We start from the raw sequence: 19,732 nt of genomic DNA on the forward strand, positions 1-19,732 counted from the left end.
TAGTACCCAAATACAAGCTGCTCCTGTTGTGCATTGTGTGCATTTTGCTGTAATTTGTGTCTCAATTTTGGCCTAAATCTGTTAGTACACCCTGTGTAGTACACTATGTGTGTAATGTATAGATTTCAACTGGATATTTGTTGTCCTATGAGAAAACATCCTAGTTTATACTGCAAGAGAAAGTAGCTTCAACTATCTTCAACAAATTAGCTTCAACAGATCTTTATTCTAGCTTTAAATAAATAACCTCCTGAGTTCTCATTTGGGAAACATTTTTAATTTATCCTAGCTATTTGGGATTAGTTGGGCCTGATGAATATAAAAACAAGTCTTAGTCAGGAAGTTGAGCAGGAAGTTGTTATTTTACTGTGTTTTTTAAAAAAAAAACCTGTATGTCCTCACATGGGTTCACTGTTTTTTGTTTTTTTTTAAGTATAACACATAAAAGTTAATGTTGCTTAACAAAGTATGAAACTATTGAACAGAATGAAGTATAAGGTGCAGAAAAGCCAACATAGGACAATGAACCACGAAGCAGCATTTTTAAATTCAGCCAGACATGTTGCCACCTTGTTTTTTAATCAATTTTAATTTAAATGCTGAGGATTTTTTTTAAATGTATAGTTATCAATAGATAATATATAAAGAAATGTGGGGAAAAACTTCCAAAAAATGGGAAAAGATAGCATTATATTATCTTTAAAAGGGGCCATGGGCTGAGGCATAGTAAATGACCATGAATATTAATGTATTGCTAAGAAGACAGGGTTCAGAGACCTTGTCACCGCAGTCCTTGAGATTTCAAGATGAAAGCATTCAAGCAAATCCATTGAAAATTAGAATGAGCCCAGATGAAAGCTCAAAAGCAGCTTAGGGTCAATATCCAAATCTTGAAATCCCAAATTTACTCCTTATCCACTTCTCTCTTTAACAGTGGTATTATTCTCTGTCTTGTTTTTAATTTCGGGTCTCCAGAACTCTCCTTTTTTCTCTGGCTCTGGGGCTCAATTTCCAGTTGGATATATTGCACACATTTGGTGATTTTATTCCACGTGGACTGTCTGAATCATAGTTTAGGCATAGCCTGTTCACTACTTGGATCAGATTTCCTACCATCTCTCATTAATTTTAAGACCTGTTTGCCATCTAAGAACGGTTTGGGGAGGTTGGGGGACCTATAATTGGATATTTTATGTAAGACCATCTTGGTTTATCGTTCTGTCTTTCAAACATATTTTTCTTTGTCTTCACGTTGCTGTTCAATTTAAGCCAGGTCGATTTAGACTTACACACTGAGGGGAGCTGGTGAAGGACATGAACGGATAAGCAGGAGAAGGCCACAAAAGGGTTACCAAGAGAGAGAGCTGAGCCGTGGGCTGGCTGTTGACAGCACCAAAAAACACTGTTGTTATCTGCTGTGCAAAAGCCTCTTGACTTGGAGCTTTATCATACAGTTTCATGGCAAAGTCTACTGTATGGGGCTTAAGGGCATACCTTTAGGCAGTTTTATATTAATTTATTACTGGCCAAAGCCATCTTTCTCCTTGCTGACAGGAAGCAGGAAGCTTTAAAAATTGCTCAGATTGAGTTTTCACAGAGCTATGTAGCTGATGTCTCCTGGTATAAACATGGAAAATATTACTTCCTGAGTTGATGAGGTGAAAGGACAGATGTTGTTGGAGAGTGCTTACATAATGTAACCACTGTTTTCTTATTGGTCACAGCACAAAACAAGGTCAAAGGAGCAGGGAAAGGACTGGGAATGTGGAAACGGCATACATATATTTGTATGTGTGCGTGTGATATGCACTCCCTGCGGACATGAATTTTCATAACCCCAGAAGGAGGCTCAGATAGAGGCCATTCAATAAAAAAGCATGCATGATAAACATGTACGGTCCAATCGAATGAATAGCACTCGTTCGATTTAGACTTGCATACCGAGGGTAATACTGCACATAATTAAATATGATGAAATGCACAAAAACACACATTCAGTCACTGACAACTCAGGTCTATCACATTTCCTTTCTAATATGAAGTTAAATGTGTACATCCTTTCATACATCAACAAGTCTCTAACTGGTTTCACAATGGTACATTTAAGTTTATTAAAACCACAGAGCTATGTTCCTGTTTATGTAAATCACTAAGAATAGTCACATTTGGGGAAATATATACATTCTCTGACTATATAAGATGACTGATATTGACTTCATGTCTTTAGCTACAGTAGTTAGCCTAGCAAAAACACAAAGACAGAAAATGCTAGCCTGATTATGTCAAAATACAAAAATAACAACCTCAGAGGCACAAACTCATATTTTTCCCTGAAGGTTTTTGGTTTTAATTTGCATATAAACAGACTGACAGTAATAATTCATGAATTTATGGGGCATTACTTGGAATGCTAACTTATTAGCTTGATTTGTTAAGATATTCAATCATATACAGTTTGCCTCCACTCTAAAAGATTTCCAGTACAATTTCTCTGCCTGAATCTAACCTCATTTTAAGAAGACACTGATTCATGGGTGTGCATACTTACTATTTTACTGAGGTTCAGTGTGAAGTGAAGTTCAATAGCCATTTATCTGGGTCACCTGAAACAAGTCGACACTGGCAGTGAAGTATTTGTGTCACAGCTTAACAACACACTGTAAAGCACAAAGCTGTTAGTCCTCCTGGTGTGCATGAGACAGATGGGGTTTTTTTTTAAAGAGAAACTGTTTTTCTTGCTACTTACTCCTTGTAGTCTTTTTTTGTTTGTTTTGCTAGCCACTGTTCAGAACAGCAAAACAGCACCTAACGTGACTCTCTCACATTTTTCTACAAATATAAAAAACATAATTTTTCCTCTTTCTGATGTTCTGATACATAGATTTTATTAACTTTTGTTACCGAAAAAAAGTTGTTTTCACATATTTCACACCTTTTTTAAAAAATTTGTTTTGCTAAGCTAGACTGTTTGGCTGCTGGCGTTAGCTGAATTAACAAACAGATAAGGAAATCGTATCCATCCACTCTTATGTAAACCTCAGCCAGAAGCAAACACACATTTTTATAAAATGCTTAATTGTTCCTTTAAGACAGTGACTATGACTAAATGTCATTGGAACAGTATGTGACCAGAGAAAACAGCTCATTATGAACTCTCCTTCTAACATTGGGTAACAGCTATAATCAAGACCTGAACTATCCACATACAGGAAACTTTTTTACACCGAGTTGCAAAATTCACCTCAAATATGCTCACATGCAACGTCACTCACACACTGTATTTCTTCATGCACTCCTATGCAACTGTAATGTTGGGTGAGCAGAGCAGTGACCGCCGATAGAGGCCTTGATAAGATTCATTTGAAATGGCTCCAGTCACTGAACATGTCTACTCTGCATGCCAAGGGCAACATTTCCCTTACATAAGAGCTTTTCTAGGTCACTGGCACATATATCAGTGTGATTTGGCTTCCTCAAGAAATATTTGCACCTTGACTTTAGTTTACACTGTCACATGTGTGATATATTTCTCTCCCAGACCTCCTCTCACTTTTATATGTGTGTGTGACAGAGCTCTTAAATTATTTCTGTTTCTGATATGTGTTCTGGCAGTGTTGCTGGCCACTCACTAAGTAGTGATTGAGAAGAGGATGTTTGTGGAGAAATTGTCCTCTGGAGCATGTGTCACTGTGCAGCTGTCACAAGAGAGAAGATTACTGCTAAGACTGAGCCTGACTCACTCAGTTTATCCAGTGCAAAGCAAATCCGAGTCTCAGTTATTTGATTCATGAATGGATCAAACCCAGTACAGTTTAATCCATCAAATTTAAAAATGTCACTCACAATTTTTTTAAACACATAATTTGAGGCATAATTTAACTAGTAAATTGGTTAAACTGCCTTGACCGGTAAATGTGTCATACTGTAAAACTATCCAGGTTTTTTACTGCTATAACCAGCGTATCAATAAAGCTCTATTAGTCTTGGATATTATTCTGTTTGAAACTTTATTGGCTAATGAAAGAACACGACTTCTCTAAATTTTCAGGTTAGGAAGTGGAAAATGCTGGCTCGCCATCATGGTGACGGTACAGGCAAGCAGAAGGAAGCAGAGCCCGACCTCCACCTGTGTGGCTGCTCATCCTGGGGGATTCACGCCTCACCCCTCTTGGCCAGTCCCGTCATGCTGGAGTGTTCTATTTGCAGCGGGCCCTACATCAGCTACGCCCTAGAGGACACCTGGCAGCCACGCCAGCGTACACAGGCAAGTTTATTCTACAGCTACTCAGATTATTGCATCAAATGCTAACTTGTTGAGATAAACAGTGGATCCAAGAGTGATGGGAATTCCAGGTGTATTAAGCAGGAAAATTAAGGAAATCTCCAAAGAAATCATTACCAAAACCGTTGTTATATAATATCTATAATACCTGTATGTGGAAATAAAACATTTCAAATCTATATGTTATATGTGAAAAGACTGATTAAATAAATGCACCACCAGGCAGTAGGAGTAGTTACTGCTACAGTGCTCCCATAAAGTAGGCAATGGAAGTCTTTGTGGTATTTTGCAGGATTTCTAAAGGTCTCTGTCAAATCCTCCCCAAACATTAATTTCAGCTCATTTTCTTTTTTCTGTGGTGCAGTGTGTTTTCCGTGAATGTTGACATGATTTTAGAAGATAATTCTCTACATGAAGATCTGTTTTCCACGGCACCTACAGTTTTATTATGGATCATTTGACTCCTACTCTCTGTAGTGCAAAATGCTGATGGGCACACTAGTTGCATTGCTGAGCCTCCCTTTTGTATTCAGAGTAGAGTTCACCTTTGTAGCAGCGTTAAGGACCTTTACCAGATAAGTGCTTACCAGTTTTTATTACCTCTTCGCCATTCTTCGTCTTTATGTAATGAAAGTGTCATTCACCTGCTTCAAAATGTTGCTACTGAGGTAAATGTATAACAAGTTAACATGGTTTAATATTTGCCTCTCTCCCCTTGGATAATAGGGCATGCCACATTCCTACTGCCCAAAATTATTCAGGGAACTCAAGTTCTTATCTGCCAGCTTAATAAATAATTAACAGTTTACTGGTTTTACCTAGCTATGGTAGCGGTAAGCTGTTAAGTTTAAGAAAGGATGACAAGATTTTTTTTCTGTTGGTATAAATGAAGTTCTGTGAGTAACTCTATTTTTTATATCTTTCTTTTGCTAAAACGAACCCAGATCAGAGTTCCTCAGTCCTTTGTTGGTAAAAGTCGAAATGCTTCTTTTCTTTTTTTGCTGTTAAATGTGCCTCATCCGATGATTCACTGTCAAGTTACACAGACCGCTACCTCCCCTTGATCCCAACACAGAAAAAAATTAAATTAAATAAATTCTTCAACCTTGTTCTCTCTGCTTCAACAAGCCACACTGGTCTTCTTTTGGAAAATATGATGAAATATTAATGAACAGAAACCCCAGATTCACCATCGCTATGGATACATCTCCATCAGACCTTCGCTGAATCAATAAACAACCTGAAGAAAAGGAAAGTTAGTCAGGAGGGGGTTAACGGGGAAGGCAGAAAGACAGATGCAAGTGTAAATCCAAGGAGAAATGAGAAAGGAGCATGAATGGTGAAGCGATTGTAGACTGTAGAGAAAGATGTTGACAGTATGAGGGGATATGAACAATGTTTACAGTATTCGTGTCTGAGAGGAACGATGGAAAGATGCAGCAACTGTCAGCTATATAAAGACTTAGAGGTAAAATGACTGATGTGGCAGGCAGACTGCTCAAAGCTTTGCCTCTGAATGAGTGAACAAACTGATGGGATTGGAATAACTTTTGTGCAGACACACAGGCACACGCACACACATCCTTATCCCTCGGCTTGTTTCGATCTTGAAAAAACACTCATGGGAGACTACTAAGTTTTCCGTGCTGCAATGTGGAACAACAAAGTAGGCTAAGATTGTGTTTACCAGGAGCCACTTAGAAAAGTTGATGACGGCAACATCATTGAAAACTAATATCTGACAAGGCAGTGCACTTTGATGGGAATGCCCTGAGATGCAAATGCTGCCGGTCCTGTGACAGCTGCCGGTTATGTTGTATGTGGAAAAAGAAAAAGAAAAAGTGGGACAAGCTTAAGAAGCTACTATTGGGACTTGTGTGTTTACACTCGTATGTGTGAGTCATTTCTGCCTGTCACATGCAGAGAAATGTTTTGACAAAGTAAAAGACATCCAACTTCAGATGCGGATATGTTGACTCCATTACATTTATTTATGCTTCCCAGATAAAGGTTTTGCATTAAAAATACATTTTTCCTTTTATTGTTATCAATCTAGTCTTTCTAGTCTGTTGCCTGGTCTAGTCAGGGCCCATTTTTCATGTTTGGAATATAGATGAGTTTTAAGCAAATTTATTAAAGAGTCATTTCCACATTCAAGTTGTTAGCTATTTTTGTTTTAAGCAACAGATTCACAGAAATCCAAATAAATAATAGAGAAAATTCTATGAAAGCTTACTTATGAAGAGCCATGCACACAGGAAGAGACTAGAAGTGGTGTGATGACCAAAGACCATCAAAACTCAATGAAACTGAAAGACCTGGGTAATTGAACAGGTTAAATAATCATTTAGAAGAAGAAATGGTCAGATATTGAGGTAAATACAACTCAGCTTTGAGTCAAAAATTAAAGTGGCTTTCAATGGAAGCAAAGGATACATGTGATTGATAAATTATAGGTTGGAAAGCATATTAGACATTTATTAACTAAGCCCCGTAGCTATATAATGCATAATCCATTATATAAACCCTGCATTTTGCTTCACACCTAGTCGTAGGTCAGTTAGTGGATACTTTACTCCCATTGGTACCCTTTGAGAGTATGAGAACTGTGTACCCATCCACAGTGATTACTTTTGCCTAGTCATCCCAGCCCCTTCCTGTGTGCATTGCTCTTTTAGAAGCAAATGTAAGCTCCAGTTTGTAAGTTGACTAGCTCATCTTACCTCAACAATAAAATGCTATTTAGACACCAAAGTATCATTAACAATTAAATTCTATGTATCAATATGTAGCATAGTATATCAGCTTCAGAGGCACTTTTTTCTCCCTGCAGTCTTCCTGCAGCAACTCTTGTATCCTGTAAATGTCTTTGGCCCAACTGAACGAGATGAGTTTCATTTTGGCATTCTGTCTGACTGAAGAACAATGATGCTGTTATACTGTCGTTTAAAGCAAGCGATCCAACCACTTTTTAGAACAGGAAACCAAGAGAATCAGTGAAGTCTCACACTGGGAATCCAGCCTTAATAAGACATGTCGAGGGGAGCTAGCTGGAATGAAGGCCTAAATCAGTGTGGGAGAAAACCAGCGTGCTTTAAAATGCCAGCAGTCAAAAAGGTCACACCTCATATAGTCACCATTTATATAGTTAAGAATATCAACTTAGACTGATGATTTCAAAACAGCTTAGCTTTATTTTATTGCATTTTCCCCCCTTTATATTTTATTCTAGCAAATCAAGCAAAAAAGCATCGACTAAAGGGAAGGAATGGATTTTGACCTTTTAATCAACTAGCAATGAATCGAATTTGTCTTGATATGGATTATTTCACTGTAGATAGATGTTATTTTGTTGTACTTGGGTGTTGTTCTACTGTACATAGATATTATTTTACAGTATATAGCTGTTCCTTTAGTGTATTTAGATGTATGCCATAAAATGGATTTTAAAACACCAACTAAAATAACAAGAACAATCTTACTTTTATATTTGTTTCTCTTGAGTATTTGACTTGCTTTTTCTAAGTGGTGCCATATTTTCCCCCCAGGCTATGGACCTGTACTACCACAATGAGTCAGACCCAGACAGCTACTGTTGCCCTGGTGACAGCAGTAAGTAACCAGCAACTAAGCCTGTTGTTTTGTATTCTTCCATTTCCTGCCTCCTCCTTCTTTCCCTCTGCTTTCCTACTGTGACTCCACATCACAAACTCATATTCCTCTGTTGTTTCTTTCCACCATCCCACTCCAGCAGTCCCAGCTCATTTCTCTTTATTGTCGCCAGTGACGTTTATTTTTTTCTGTAAGTCCAAAGTAATCTTCATTTTGCTCTACTTGTTTGTTGTTGCGTCTTAGTCCAAACCTAATGAGGTTGTGACTTCACCTTACCTCACCACTTTGCCCTCTGATCCACCCTCTAAACTCCTGGGATAATAACTGTTGTTCAGAAACCAAGATTACTTATTTGTTTTGTGGAAACTTGCAAAGCAGTAGTTACAGAGGCAATCCTCAGGACCGATCATTATGCACACAATGCAGTGACCTTTTCTGTTTACAACCTCTCGGGCGCTTGTTGCTTACATGTGTACAGTTGGGTGAAAGTCTACCTTGGTTTATGGCCAAAATGACAGTAAGTGACTGTACTTTAATTTTCCATCATGCTTCACAGTTGTGCCACAAATCAAGCTCCAGTACAAAGTGCATAGGCTGTATGCGTGACATGTTTTGGCACACACTGCCTATCTTCTTTCAGTGGCTGTCAATTAACACAATAGCCAAAGCATAGGCTCCACCGAGTATGTCCGTGTGTGTCTCTGTGTGTGCGTTCCCACGAACCACTTTCCTCCCTCTTTGCAAATTCAGTTTATTAATTCTAAGTAATAAATATCAGATGAAAGGCAACATTTAGCATTTCCTGCTTTGCACTGGAATTGTACAGAATCTTTAGGAGCTATCTGTTTCCAATTAAATTATTTGCTTGTACTATCATTAACTGTGTAGAAAGTGAAATTTTAAGTAATACGTAAATGTCACTTAGTGCTATAAAGAACCACAAGAAGAACCATATTGCATTTAAATACCAGTGTTATATGACTGTTACTATATTGTTGTTTATTATTACTGCAGAAATAAGCTTTTAATGGCTAAGGTTGAGCTCATTTTAACAATTCTATACGTACTTTTTTGTATGTCTCGTCTAACATTCACAAAAACACACTGATGAATGCATCAGGGGCAGCTCAAGGCTCTGTTTCTTTGGGCTGTATCCTTGCTTGACTTTGACTTGTTGGAGCAGCTAAGATTTGAACCAGTGACCTTCCAGTGATTAGACGACAATCAAAGTGCGTCATTTGCAAAAAGCTTATCATATAAACTTTATCTATACAGAAATGTTCTCATTCATAAGCATTTGTAGTGCCCAAAATATTTAGAACAAATATTTTTGTTCTAAGAATTAAAGGTGCAGTACAATGGCGTGTACTACTCCCTACACAAATCTGACTTTTGTCATCTGAGGACCTGTTAGAGGTCTGTTTCTTCTTGTCCAATTGCTCATTGATGCAGCTTATCTTTCTGCTGTGGTTTGAGGCAGTTGGGCTGCTCTGTGAAGGGAGTAGTACACACTCTCGTATTGAGATTTTAGGTTGCTTTGCATTGGAGTAACCAACAACTTTGGAGTTTTAGAAAAATGACTAGCCATTTTGAAAGTGTTCTCAAATGTGTGGAGGCTGATGAACCAGACACTTAACTAGAGTTATGCTCACATAGTTTTAAAAAGGGTTTTCAAATGATCAGTTAACAATTAATATGATAAATTTGCAATCGATAACAGCGGTGTGATAGTTGCTTATCAAGGCCTGTACAAAACCTCGTAAAATTCAGTGCTTTTATAGCTAAAAAAATATATTTTCCTTTACAAGAGAAAGGTATTTCATAGTCGGCAAAACATTTTAAATCTGAAGTTTAAGTGCCTGTTTGAGCTTAAGCACAGTCCTGAAGTAAACTTGCATTCTGTACTACTGCAGCAACTGTGCTGCAGATCTGCAGGTAAGAAATGTGACAAGAACCGTATTCTGGTTTTTTTTTTGTTTTTTTTTTGGCTGGCAGTAGTGTGCCTGTTAATAATGGGAGTTTTCAGCGGATGGATAGAAATCCAAGCAATTAGCGGAGATGGTGACAAGCTGTTCCTGTGGCCTCCGCTGTCATGCTGCTACATCCTGTCGATCCACATTGAGCAATTAGTGGCTTTTGGAGTACTTAGAAGTTGAGGACCGTCACATATGAGTCGTTTACAGTGATGCACCGATGTATGTGACACATGAAGCGGTGCAGAGAGACAAAGACTGAGGGATTGATCCAGTAATAATAATAATTATAGGGAGCAGGGATCTGACTGGCTAATTTTTACAGAGGAAACCATGCCTGTGTTATTTTTTTACTCCTCTCAATAAGGGCAGTCTTATGTAACCAACACTACTTGCAAAAGAAACCCTTACTGGAAACACAAATATGCTAGTGCTATAAATCAGCATGTACACATTGACTTATGGTGCTTTTCCCTGTGGCAGCAGGTTTATATAACATGTTAATTGCTAAGCCTGGATTTGAGTGTGTGCATGCGGGGGTGCGTGTTCTCAAATTTTCCTTTTGTTCTGATGTACAATATTATCAAAAGGTCTGTTTTAAAGCTATTATTTACTCTTTTTTTCCCTGCGTGTATGACGCATCATTTACCTGTGTCAACCTGCCTTTCAGCGCTTAACACACAAACATGCTGCTCACGCCTACACACAGCACGCACATATTTGCAAATACAACACAAATATATGCATATAATTCGTAATATAATATACAATTCCATAATAACACTGCAAATCCAAAGTGATATCACAGGACTGAGAAGAAAGTCTGAACACATTAATTTGTATTACACCTTAAAAATTAATAATAAGACCTTTAATAGAAATATATATAGGTCGAGATTAGCTTGCTCCACTTTTCTCAGCTAAGCTACTAATCACAGATAAAAATAAAAATGTAACAGTGATGTAACAGTTTTCTAGTAAAACGCTATGCCATCTCTGACACTATCATGAGTGTCTTCCTGGAGTTACATAAACATTTCAAGGAAATGGGAATTTTTGGTGATTGAGTGACTTGCCATTTTACTTCAAGGAAGTGATTAGGAAACTTCAGGGCCAAACATATACGCCTCAAATGCCACAGGTGACCCAGTGGACATGTCCATCAAAGCAAAGATCAAACCGGGAAGCAAAGGATGCGGTATCGATATTGATAGTCAAGCGGGCCATCTGACAGTCCTCCATGTCCAAAATAAAAGCCTAGCTGTCCTCTGTGAACAGCCGAGGACTTTATATAACAGTGTCATTTGGTTCCTCATCGCCAAGGCTCATTCACATTCATCACCAGATCAGCTTTACTCACAAGCACCCTCACCATCCTCGACACACAAAGAGTGGACATTAGGACGTGGACGGATGAGAGGCTGAAAGAGATGAGCGTATTTAATAAACGGATGCCAGATGCCGGAAACAGGATGAAAATGGGCATATGCCGGTCTTTGTGTATGTGTGGCTATGCTAAAGGTGGGTGGGATGAGGCAGCAGGATTGTGTTTCCATGTATACTACAACTCTAATATCCTGCACCAAGTCAACCCCATCCTGTCCTTTCATGGCTCACAGGGTCTCTGTGTGAGTCAGTTATTTCTTTGGCATTGATGGCAGTGCCACTCACGGGTTACATAACATACTAGTGTCTCACACACATAGGCAGCAAACACACAGCGTGAGTATTGTGGGAGCCTCCTCTTGTTCAGGCCTGAGCTTGGAGCAGCCTGCGAATCCTGAGGCGAAAGCAGGCCAGATAGGAAAAACACTGAGAGAACCTTTGTTACAGCCGCTCCCTCGCTCCAATTTCTTCCTCTCTTCTGATCTTCGCTCAACACTTTGCTCTCATTTCATTCGACTCTTGGCTATGACCAAACAAGTGCAGAGTGAAGATCAATGCTTACACCCTGACGAAGGTAAGGCAGCGTCTTCTTCTTCGTCTTCATCGTCATCTTTTTAAATCTTCTCCCTCAGTGCAGAAATGGCTATATTTTCAGCCATTCCTCTGAGGACAAAATGCAAGTCATTCTGCTAAAGACTAATTTTTCAAGTTCAGCACTACAGTAGCTCTCTCTTGGTATGTCATTTTCCTGTCATCTTGCTATTTTTTGAAGGAAGAAATATTAGATGCTTCAACTTGTGTGGCATTTCTGAATTTTCCGAATGTTGATAAAAGATGTCAGTTTTAATCCCACGCGGAGTGTTGCTGAAGTGTCACGCAGAATCGTAGATTAAATGCCCGTTGAAGGATGTCACTACCACACAGCACCTTGCACTGCCTCAGTAATAAATATCTTTCACTCAGTTCTTGGTGGTGCAGTGAGGACGGGCATGTGGAGCAAATTTAGGATGTGCTTCCAAGTACTCTTGTGCCCTTTCTCCCTTTTTTAGAAAGTGTGCTCTGTGGGTCTCTCTTCAGGCTTGTGGGTGCTTGCATGTCCTTTCAGACTCCCTGCAGGTTTGTTTTGCCCTCCAGCTCAGCGTTATGTGTATGTGTGAGTGTGTGAATCAGGTGGCTGTGGTGGGCAGATTAATAATAGATTTTGCCCTGACTTAAGGGAGAAGAAGAGACAGCAGTAAAAAGTTGAGGCTGTATTTAAAAAACTGCAGAGTCACCCATGGAAACAACCTGACTCTGCACAATTCTCATCTTTGAGTGTGAGACTAGAAAGTTCGATTCAGAACACCAAGACTGGCAGGGTAGTTTTATAAGTGCCCGTGAGCAAAACTACAGTGTGCAGATTCCTAATAGCCAACATATCAATCAGACTCTGGGGGAAATAATTATTTGATCCCCTGCTGAATTTGAGTTTGCTCACGTACAAAGACGTGAACAGTCTTTAATTTTTATGGAAGTTTCATTTTAATGGAGAGAGAAAGAACGTCAACTAAAAATCCAGATATAAAAAACACATTACATAAAAGTTATAAACTGCTTTGCAAGCTACACGGGAGGAGCTTGTTAATGATCTGAAGGCAGATGGGACAACAGTCACCAAGGACACGAGTGGTAACACGCTACGATGTAATAGAAACATATGTACAGACCCTTAAGTTTGCCACTGAACGTCTAAATGATTCAGAGAGGCAAGGAAGAAAGTGTGGTCAGATGAAACCAAAATGGAGCTCTTTGGCTTCAACTCGACCTGCTATGTCAGAAATGCTGAGCATGTCCCAAAGAACATCTCCACAGAACATCTCCACAGTCAAGCATGGAGGTGGAGACATTATGCTTTGGGCTGTTTTTCTGCTAAGGGTACAGGACGACTTCTTGGCACTGAGGGTCCATGCACCATCAAATCTTGGCAGAGAACCTCCTTCCCTTAGAGAGAACACTGAAGGTGGATTTTCCAACATGACAATTGAAACTGAAAGGTTTTATAGAGTTTCTGTAAAGAGGAGTGGTCCAAAATCCCCCCTAGTAACGTGTGCAAACCTGGTGTGCAACCACAAGAAACATCTTACAGCTGCGCTTGCCAACAAGTGTTTCTCCAACAAGTACAGAGTTGTCATGTCATAACATGCAAAGGAATTTATAACTTTTATGTAATCTGTTTTTAACCGACTATATAAATGTTGATGCTTGCAGCTGATCAAAAAAGAGAAAACGGCTTCTCAGAATAGACGAAGGCTAAATAATTTCATGAAAAGCAGACATATTCAGGCTCCAAGGTTTAGCTCATTAATCGATAAGAACTCGGCATTGCTCCTGTTGCTCCTGACACAGGTGTGCCAAGGCACTGTTAATAAATACCCACAAAAAATTAAGATAAAAATAACATAAACTGCATTGCACAACTTTTTTTTTGAAAAAGGCGCAGTTTACGTCAGAGTTCGTGCAGAACTGCAATAAATGATCACTGCCTTGTCATTTGTATCCTCACCTCCCCTGCTTCCTTTCACTTATCACTGAGATGCCTTATCTCACTCACTCCCAAAGACTCCCAAAGAAAAAGAAATATGGGAAAATTCATGAAAGACACTACCGTAAGAACATATCAGGTAGATAAAAGTACTCAGGATAATGAGAAAGCATTTCATCAATAGACAGGCTAATTAAAGGCCCAAACACTGGCAACGGCCAACTTGCCAACTCTGTGAATTTCTGCATCTTTTTTAATTCTGAGCTCAGCGTGTGAACCTCGGGTGGCTGGTGGAAAAACACTGGATATGAAAATGAACTTTTTTTTAAAGGGGGAAATGTTATTCTTCTTCTACACTTAGCCTTTAACTATAACCCAGCTTCGTAATGCTGTCACAGGGAAGTACAATCCCAAGTATACAATACAGATGGATGATGAGGATTATTAGCTCATACTTAATATTAGCCTTACCCTTAAATCCATATCAATGTAGGGTGGAAATAAACATGTGCATTTTTGTGTGGACACTTTTATTCATCCATTCATCCTTTTCCACTTATCATCAGGATCACGGGGTATTTTTAAATTAAAGTTCAAAGTTTAAACGCTTAACTTACAACTCGAGCAAACTCAAGGGGAGCATTTGAAGGCAGCAAAACCCCCGCCCTCGAGAAAAGTCATGCAACCATGCAACGAAACACAAAACTTGGAGAGTGGAAGGAAATAGAGGCGGGACGTCTCCGCCCTTTTAAAGAAAGAAGAAAAAAAAATGCTGGATGAAGGTCTTCAAGAAAAGGAATGCGGTGTAGTTCGATTACCTCCCTGCCGAGGAGCCAAACCTTTGTTCTAGTAGTGATTGGGATATAGAAGCATCCACATGAAAGACAAAACGACATCTCTGACGTGTAAGTACGCTCAGTATACTTTTGAAAACACCGGCAATCGTTTTACAAAGAAAGAAAGAAAAAAAATCGCTGTTGTATTTGGATCGTACACTTGTAGGAAACTACAAATCCGCAGTGGGGTTTTTTTTATACACTTACGGCGCAGGTATGCGTATTTTAATAGTTAACTAATGCAAAGCAAGCGCTTCTAACACAGTTTGTGCATGTCTGTGTGTGTCAGTGTGTCCTGCGAAGAAAACACAGGCACACATACTTGGTGTATGTGGGGGGTGGGGGGGGCTCCCATTCATCCCATAATCCCATGACCTGGATTTAGGGGTGGCTGTAGCTCAGGTGGCAGAGCAGGTCAGCCACTAATCAGAAGGTCGGTGGTTCGATCCCAGGCTGCATCCTGGCTGCATGCCAAATATCCTTGGGCAAGATACTAACCCCGTGTTTGCCTACTGGTGGTGGTCAGAGGGCCCGGTGGCGCCTGTGTCCGGCAGCCTCGCCTCTGTCAGTGCGCCCCAGGGCAGCTGTGGCTACAATGTAGCTTGCCATCGCCAGTGTGTGAATGTGTGTGTGAATGACTGAATGTAGTGTAAAGCGCTTTGGGGTCCTATGGACTAGAAAAGCGCTATACAAATGCAGGCCATTTATGATGCTCATATCTATTTAATTGTCTTGCTGATAGAGAGTCTCTTTAAAAGCGCAGGTGAGAGCTTGGTAAGTCTCTCTTGCAACTTGTTGAGCTCCGGTGATGCTGCAGGTAGACAAAATGAAAACTTCCGAGCTGAAAGGTTTGTTTTCTGTGGAATCTTATTGCAGTGCAGTTTTTTTTTTCTTTTGATATTAACTACGGAATTGAGATCTTTTAAAAATGCATTTTTCTTGTGTTTCAAAAATTGTGCGGCGCCACTTTGGTACTTAGAGTGCGTTTGTCTCCGTTCTCCTCACGCACAGTGATCGGCGTCTCGATTAAGTGCTTTTGGCCTTCACATGAGATATCATCTTACGCACATTCCACGGAGGGGTGTAGATAGAACTTGAACCAGGTGCCTTACATAACCGTGTATAACTGAGCCCGTCTGCTCTTCAAGTGTGCCAGCGCAGAAAACTAATCATTTTCTGCATTGTTACACACATTTTTTCAACCCTCATATTCTAATACTTTGCTTTTTTCTTACTGGTAAGTTAAAAACACACTGTTTCGTCTTTGTTTTACTTTGGACTGACTGTGTACAGGAGTTTCACTCTGTACTTTTCCACTACCAGTGGCTTTTCTTGGCATCTGGCCTCCCTCGGCTCAGGCTCTCCCTCTTGTCCTTTGTGTGCCGGGACAGCCTGCGTCACTCCCGACGGTTTTAAAAGAGGAACAGCCAAAAATTGAACTTGATAGTCCTCGTGACGAGGCTATCAAATTATTTGTACTGAACCTTACTGTACACTCAGCGCGAATACACACGGTGCAGGAATGACAGAAATAAACAGGGACTTGTGGAACAGTCACGAATGTCTCGATCAGTTCTGTTTTAGTGTGCACTCATTTGTAAGACAAAGTCCATCCTGTATGCCTGAAACACTAAGTGGCACCATATGTTAGGCTGTTTACTGGATACATCTGGATTTCATTTGCCCATAGGGTTTGTGTTTGCAGTTTTTGTGTGTGTAGATTGAAAATGTGTTTATTTCGTGGTCGGTTCAGACTGCCTGACTCTCGCCTTACTCTCGGGGGTGTTAAAGTTGGAATGGTATTGCACAAACTTATGTGCAAATACCATTCCAACTTTACAGTGAGTACAGTAGTAATCACATCTTTTTTTCTGCCTTTTGTCCATGTTTTTGACGCAAGCACGGCTGATGTGCGGCCATGACGCGTTGGGAGCGCAATGACCGCTGATTTGTCGAAAAACGGGATCGATCGCCTTCTCTTGGTTCACTTACCAAAGCTAAATGTTTACCAAGGATCACGCCCACCCGGGAGGTGGAGTAGGGGGTATGGAGTGTTGTGGCGTATGGGGTGGAGAGAGACAGCTCCTCCCTCTTCGTAGCCCTATGTAAAGCGAGTGCCAGGGCTAGATGGAGTTTGGTTTTTGGCAGTCTGGAATCGCGGAGCTGCTTTTTAACTCATCATGACGGTCATAACAGAAACGCAAGAGCCTGTGCTGACTTACTCGAAGTCTAGAGGGCTAGTGGCATTAGTCACGGGTATGGATAACAACAAGATTTTAATTTATGATGATGATTAGTGGAATCTCTATGTTGCTTTTTTCCTTTTTAGTCCAGTGTAAATAATCTTTCCATCCGTCTTATTTTTTCCATTGTTTTGCAGCTTTTATGAAACAAAGGAGGATGGGTCTGAACGACTTCATTCAGAGGCTAGCCACAAACTCCTACGCCTGCAAGCAGTGAGTATCAACTCACATCTGACTCATATTATTGTTCTGCGCTCAGAGTGGAGATTGAAACATTGGGAAACCCAACCAAACATTCTAGTTATACTGCACTGAAGAAATATTTGATGTGTGGAATGATGTTAGTCTTTTCATATTAGTGCAAATCTTTGGTCATTTGTGTGGAGATGAACTAAGTTTGAACTCGGTGTGGTTGTTGTTGTTTTTCAGTTCCGAGGTTCAGTCCATCCTGAACTTGAGTCCTCCTCAGGATCCTGAGCTCATGAACACAAACCCCTCTCCTCCTGTAAGTAAAATGAATTGTGCAATATACGGGCATATCCTCTGTTTTCATGCTTATCATACATGTTATGGCTCCAACTTTTTTTAATCATCTCTGTCCTTCCCTCACAGCCCAGTCCATCCCAACAGATCAACCTCGGCCCATCATCCAATCCTTCGGCCAAGCCCAGCGACTTCCACTTCCTCAAGGTTATCGGCAAGGGTAGCTTCGGAAAGGTTTTGCTTGCACGCCATCGCACGGATGACAACTTCTACGCTGTGAAAGTCTTACAGAAGAAGGCCATTCTCAAGAAGAAGGAGGTATGTGTGCTTGCAGACATGTTTTTGAATTTGAACTCGTACACACAAATTGCAAGCATACCACGCAAGGTGTGTTCATGTCATCCCTCCTAACCACCTCTCTTTGTTTCAATCAGGAAAAACACATTATGTCAGAGAGGAATGTGCTGTTGAAGAATGTCAAGCACCCATTCTTGGTGGGCCTGCACTATTCTTTCCAAACAGCGGACAAACTGTACTTCATCTTGGACTACATCAATGGCGGAGAAGTGAGTTACTAGCTCAACTGCTGACACGTAGAAAGATGGACAGTCTGATCTATTTAATGCTGGAATTAAGGTCGAATAAATTAGAGGATAACTTTGAGATAGAGGAAGAAACGAAAGGGAACAGAGGCACCAGACGTGACCTGTAAACTGAGGAGGAGTTTAAAGGAATAGTAATGCCTTTCCAGATCAGAAACAAAGATGAGACAGAGCAGAGACAGACAGAGGGGATATCCTGTCATGAGAAGAAGAATAGAAGCTGCTGCTCTCTGTTTTTTTTTTCTTTTAAACTAAAGGAAACACCTCTCAGGAAATCATCGAGGAGGGGGGGGGGGGGGGGGGGGTTGGGACAGCAGAAAAAACTGTGGGCCAAAAATAGCAGCGCCATTCAGACTTGGTGTGCCTCTAATCGAGCTAATTTCCTGTGATTGTTGGACGAGCAAAGACAGTGCTGATTAAATATGGGCCTCATCAGGAAGCAGGATGCATTTACTCTCTTTTTCTCCTTTCTCTCTTTTTCCCTCCATCCTGCCGGTCTCTCACTCCACCTTTGGTCCTCAATTCATCTGTCTTCTCTTGTCAAACTTTTTAAGCTGTCGCCATCCTGCCTCTTAATTTCCTCCCATCCGGTTTCCTTTCTGTCTCTGTCTTTTTTCATCCATTAATTTCCTACCCCTACTTATATATATAATTCTAACAGTGTAATCAAGTTTAGTTATCAGGAACAAAACTGCTCTCTGCACTTGTTTCAAAGACACTTTTTTCTGTTTCCCTCTATGTTCCAGTTGTTCTACCACCTGCAGAGAGAGCGCTGCTTCCTCGAGCCCAGAGCCAGGTTCTATGCAGCAGAGATCGCCAGCGCACTGGGATACCTGCACTCACTAAACATTGTCTACAGAGACCTGAAACCAGAAAACATCCTGCTGGACTCCCAAGGACACATCATTCTCACAGATTTTGGACTCTGCAAAGAGAACATTGAACCCAATGGGACAACATCAACTTTCTGCGGTACTCCAGAGGTAAGGAGAAGCTGTTCAGTGTGGCTCTGCTGTTAAGGTTTTCTCACAGTTGTCTGTAATAGCTGACCGTTTTAACTTACCATTTCTTATCATCTTTTGTTTTTTTTCTCCCTCTGCAGTATTTGGCTCCTGAGGTGTTGCACAAGCAGCCGTATGACAGGACAGTAGACTGGTGGTGTTTAGGAGCTGTTCTCTATGAGATGCTGTATGGCCTGGTGAGTACTTCTAATCATATTACATTACTTTAAATTGGAATAAAATTAGATATTTACTGTTGTCTTATTTGGAACACTGAAAATATTACAGGCATTTATGCTAATTTCCTCTTTTATTCTGCCACCAGCCTCCGTTCTACAGCCGCAACACAGCAGAGATGTACGACAACATCCTGAACAAGCCACTGCAGCTGAAACCCAACATTTCCAACTCGGCTAGACACCTGCTGGAAGGCCTGCTGCAAAAAGACCGGACAAAGAGACTGGGCTGCTCCGACGACTTCGTAAGTCTCCATCTCATTTGATTGTTTACACACCACACGTGGTGACGAGCATCATTTAATTGTTTTGTCATTTCTTTTCCAGATTGAAATTAAGAACCACATATTCTTCACCCCCATCAACTGGGATGACCTCAATGCAAAGAAGATCACCCCTCCCTTCAACCCCAATGTGGTATGCTCCCCTTTTTTAATACTCTGTTAAGCCCTGAGAAAGTCAGCTTTATGAATTTTCACTGTACCCGCTCTTAGTATTTACACAACGTAACTAAAGAGCATGAAACATCGTCACTTAATAAATTTCCAACTATGGTA

The 19,732-nt window shown here is 40.4% G+C and overlaps 1 protein-coding gene across 7 annotated transcripts in view; it reads left to right on the forward strand.

The window, feature by feature from the left end:
* The window catches only part of sgk1 (serum/glucocorticoid regulated kinase 1), a 35,894-nt gene that overhangs the window by 14,647 nt on the left and 1,515 nt on the right, over positions 1-19,732 (forward strand). Inside the window, exons 4-13 of one of the 7 annotated variants that reach the window (XM_082504621.1) lie at positions 4,049-4,264; positions 7,831-7,894; positions 16,991-17,066; positions 17,283-17,358; positions 17,466-17,654; positions 17,771-17,902; positions 18,685-18,921; positions 19,041-19,136; positions 19,265-19,420; positions 19,503-19,592. In XM_082504621.1, the coding sequence (XP_082360747.1) occupies positions 4,049-4,264; positions 7,831-7,894; positions 16,991-17,066; positions 17,283-17,358; positions 17,466-17,654; positions 17,771-17,902; positions 18,685-18,921; positions 19,041-19,136; positions 19,265-19,420; positions 19,503-19,592 (1,332 nt within the window). The other 6 variants (XM_082504624.1, XM_082504623.1, XM_082504626.1 and 3 more) reach the window with 6 other exon arrangements.

This window comes from Aulonocara stuartgranti (assembly GCF_965226115.1).
Source record: "Aulonocara stuartgranti genome assembly, chromosome: 15".
Classification (NCBI taxonomy): domain Eukaryota; kingdom Metazoa; phylum Chordata; class Actinopteri; order Cichliformes; family Cichlidae; genus Aulonocara; species Aulonocara stuartgranti.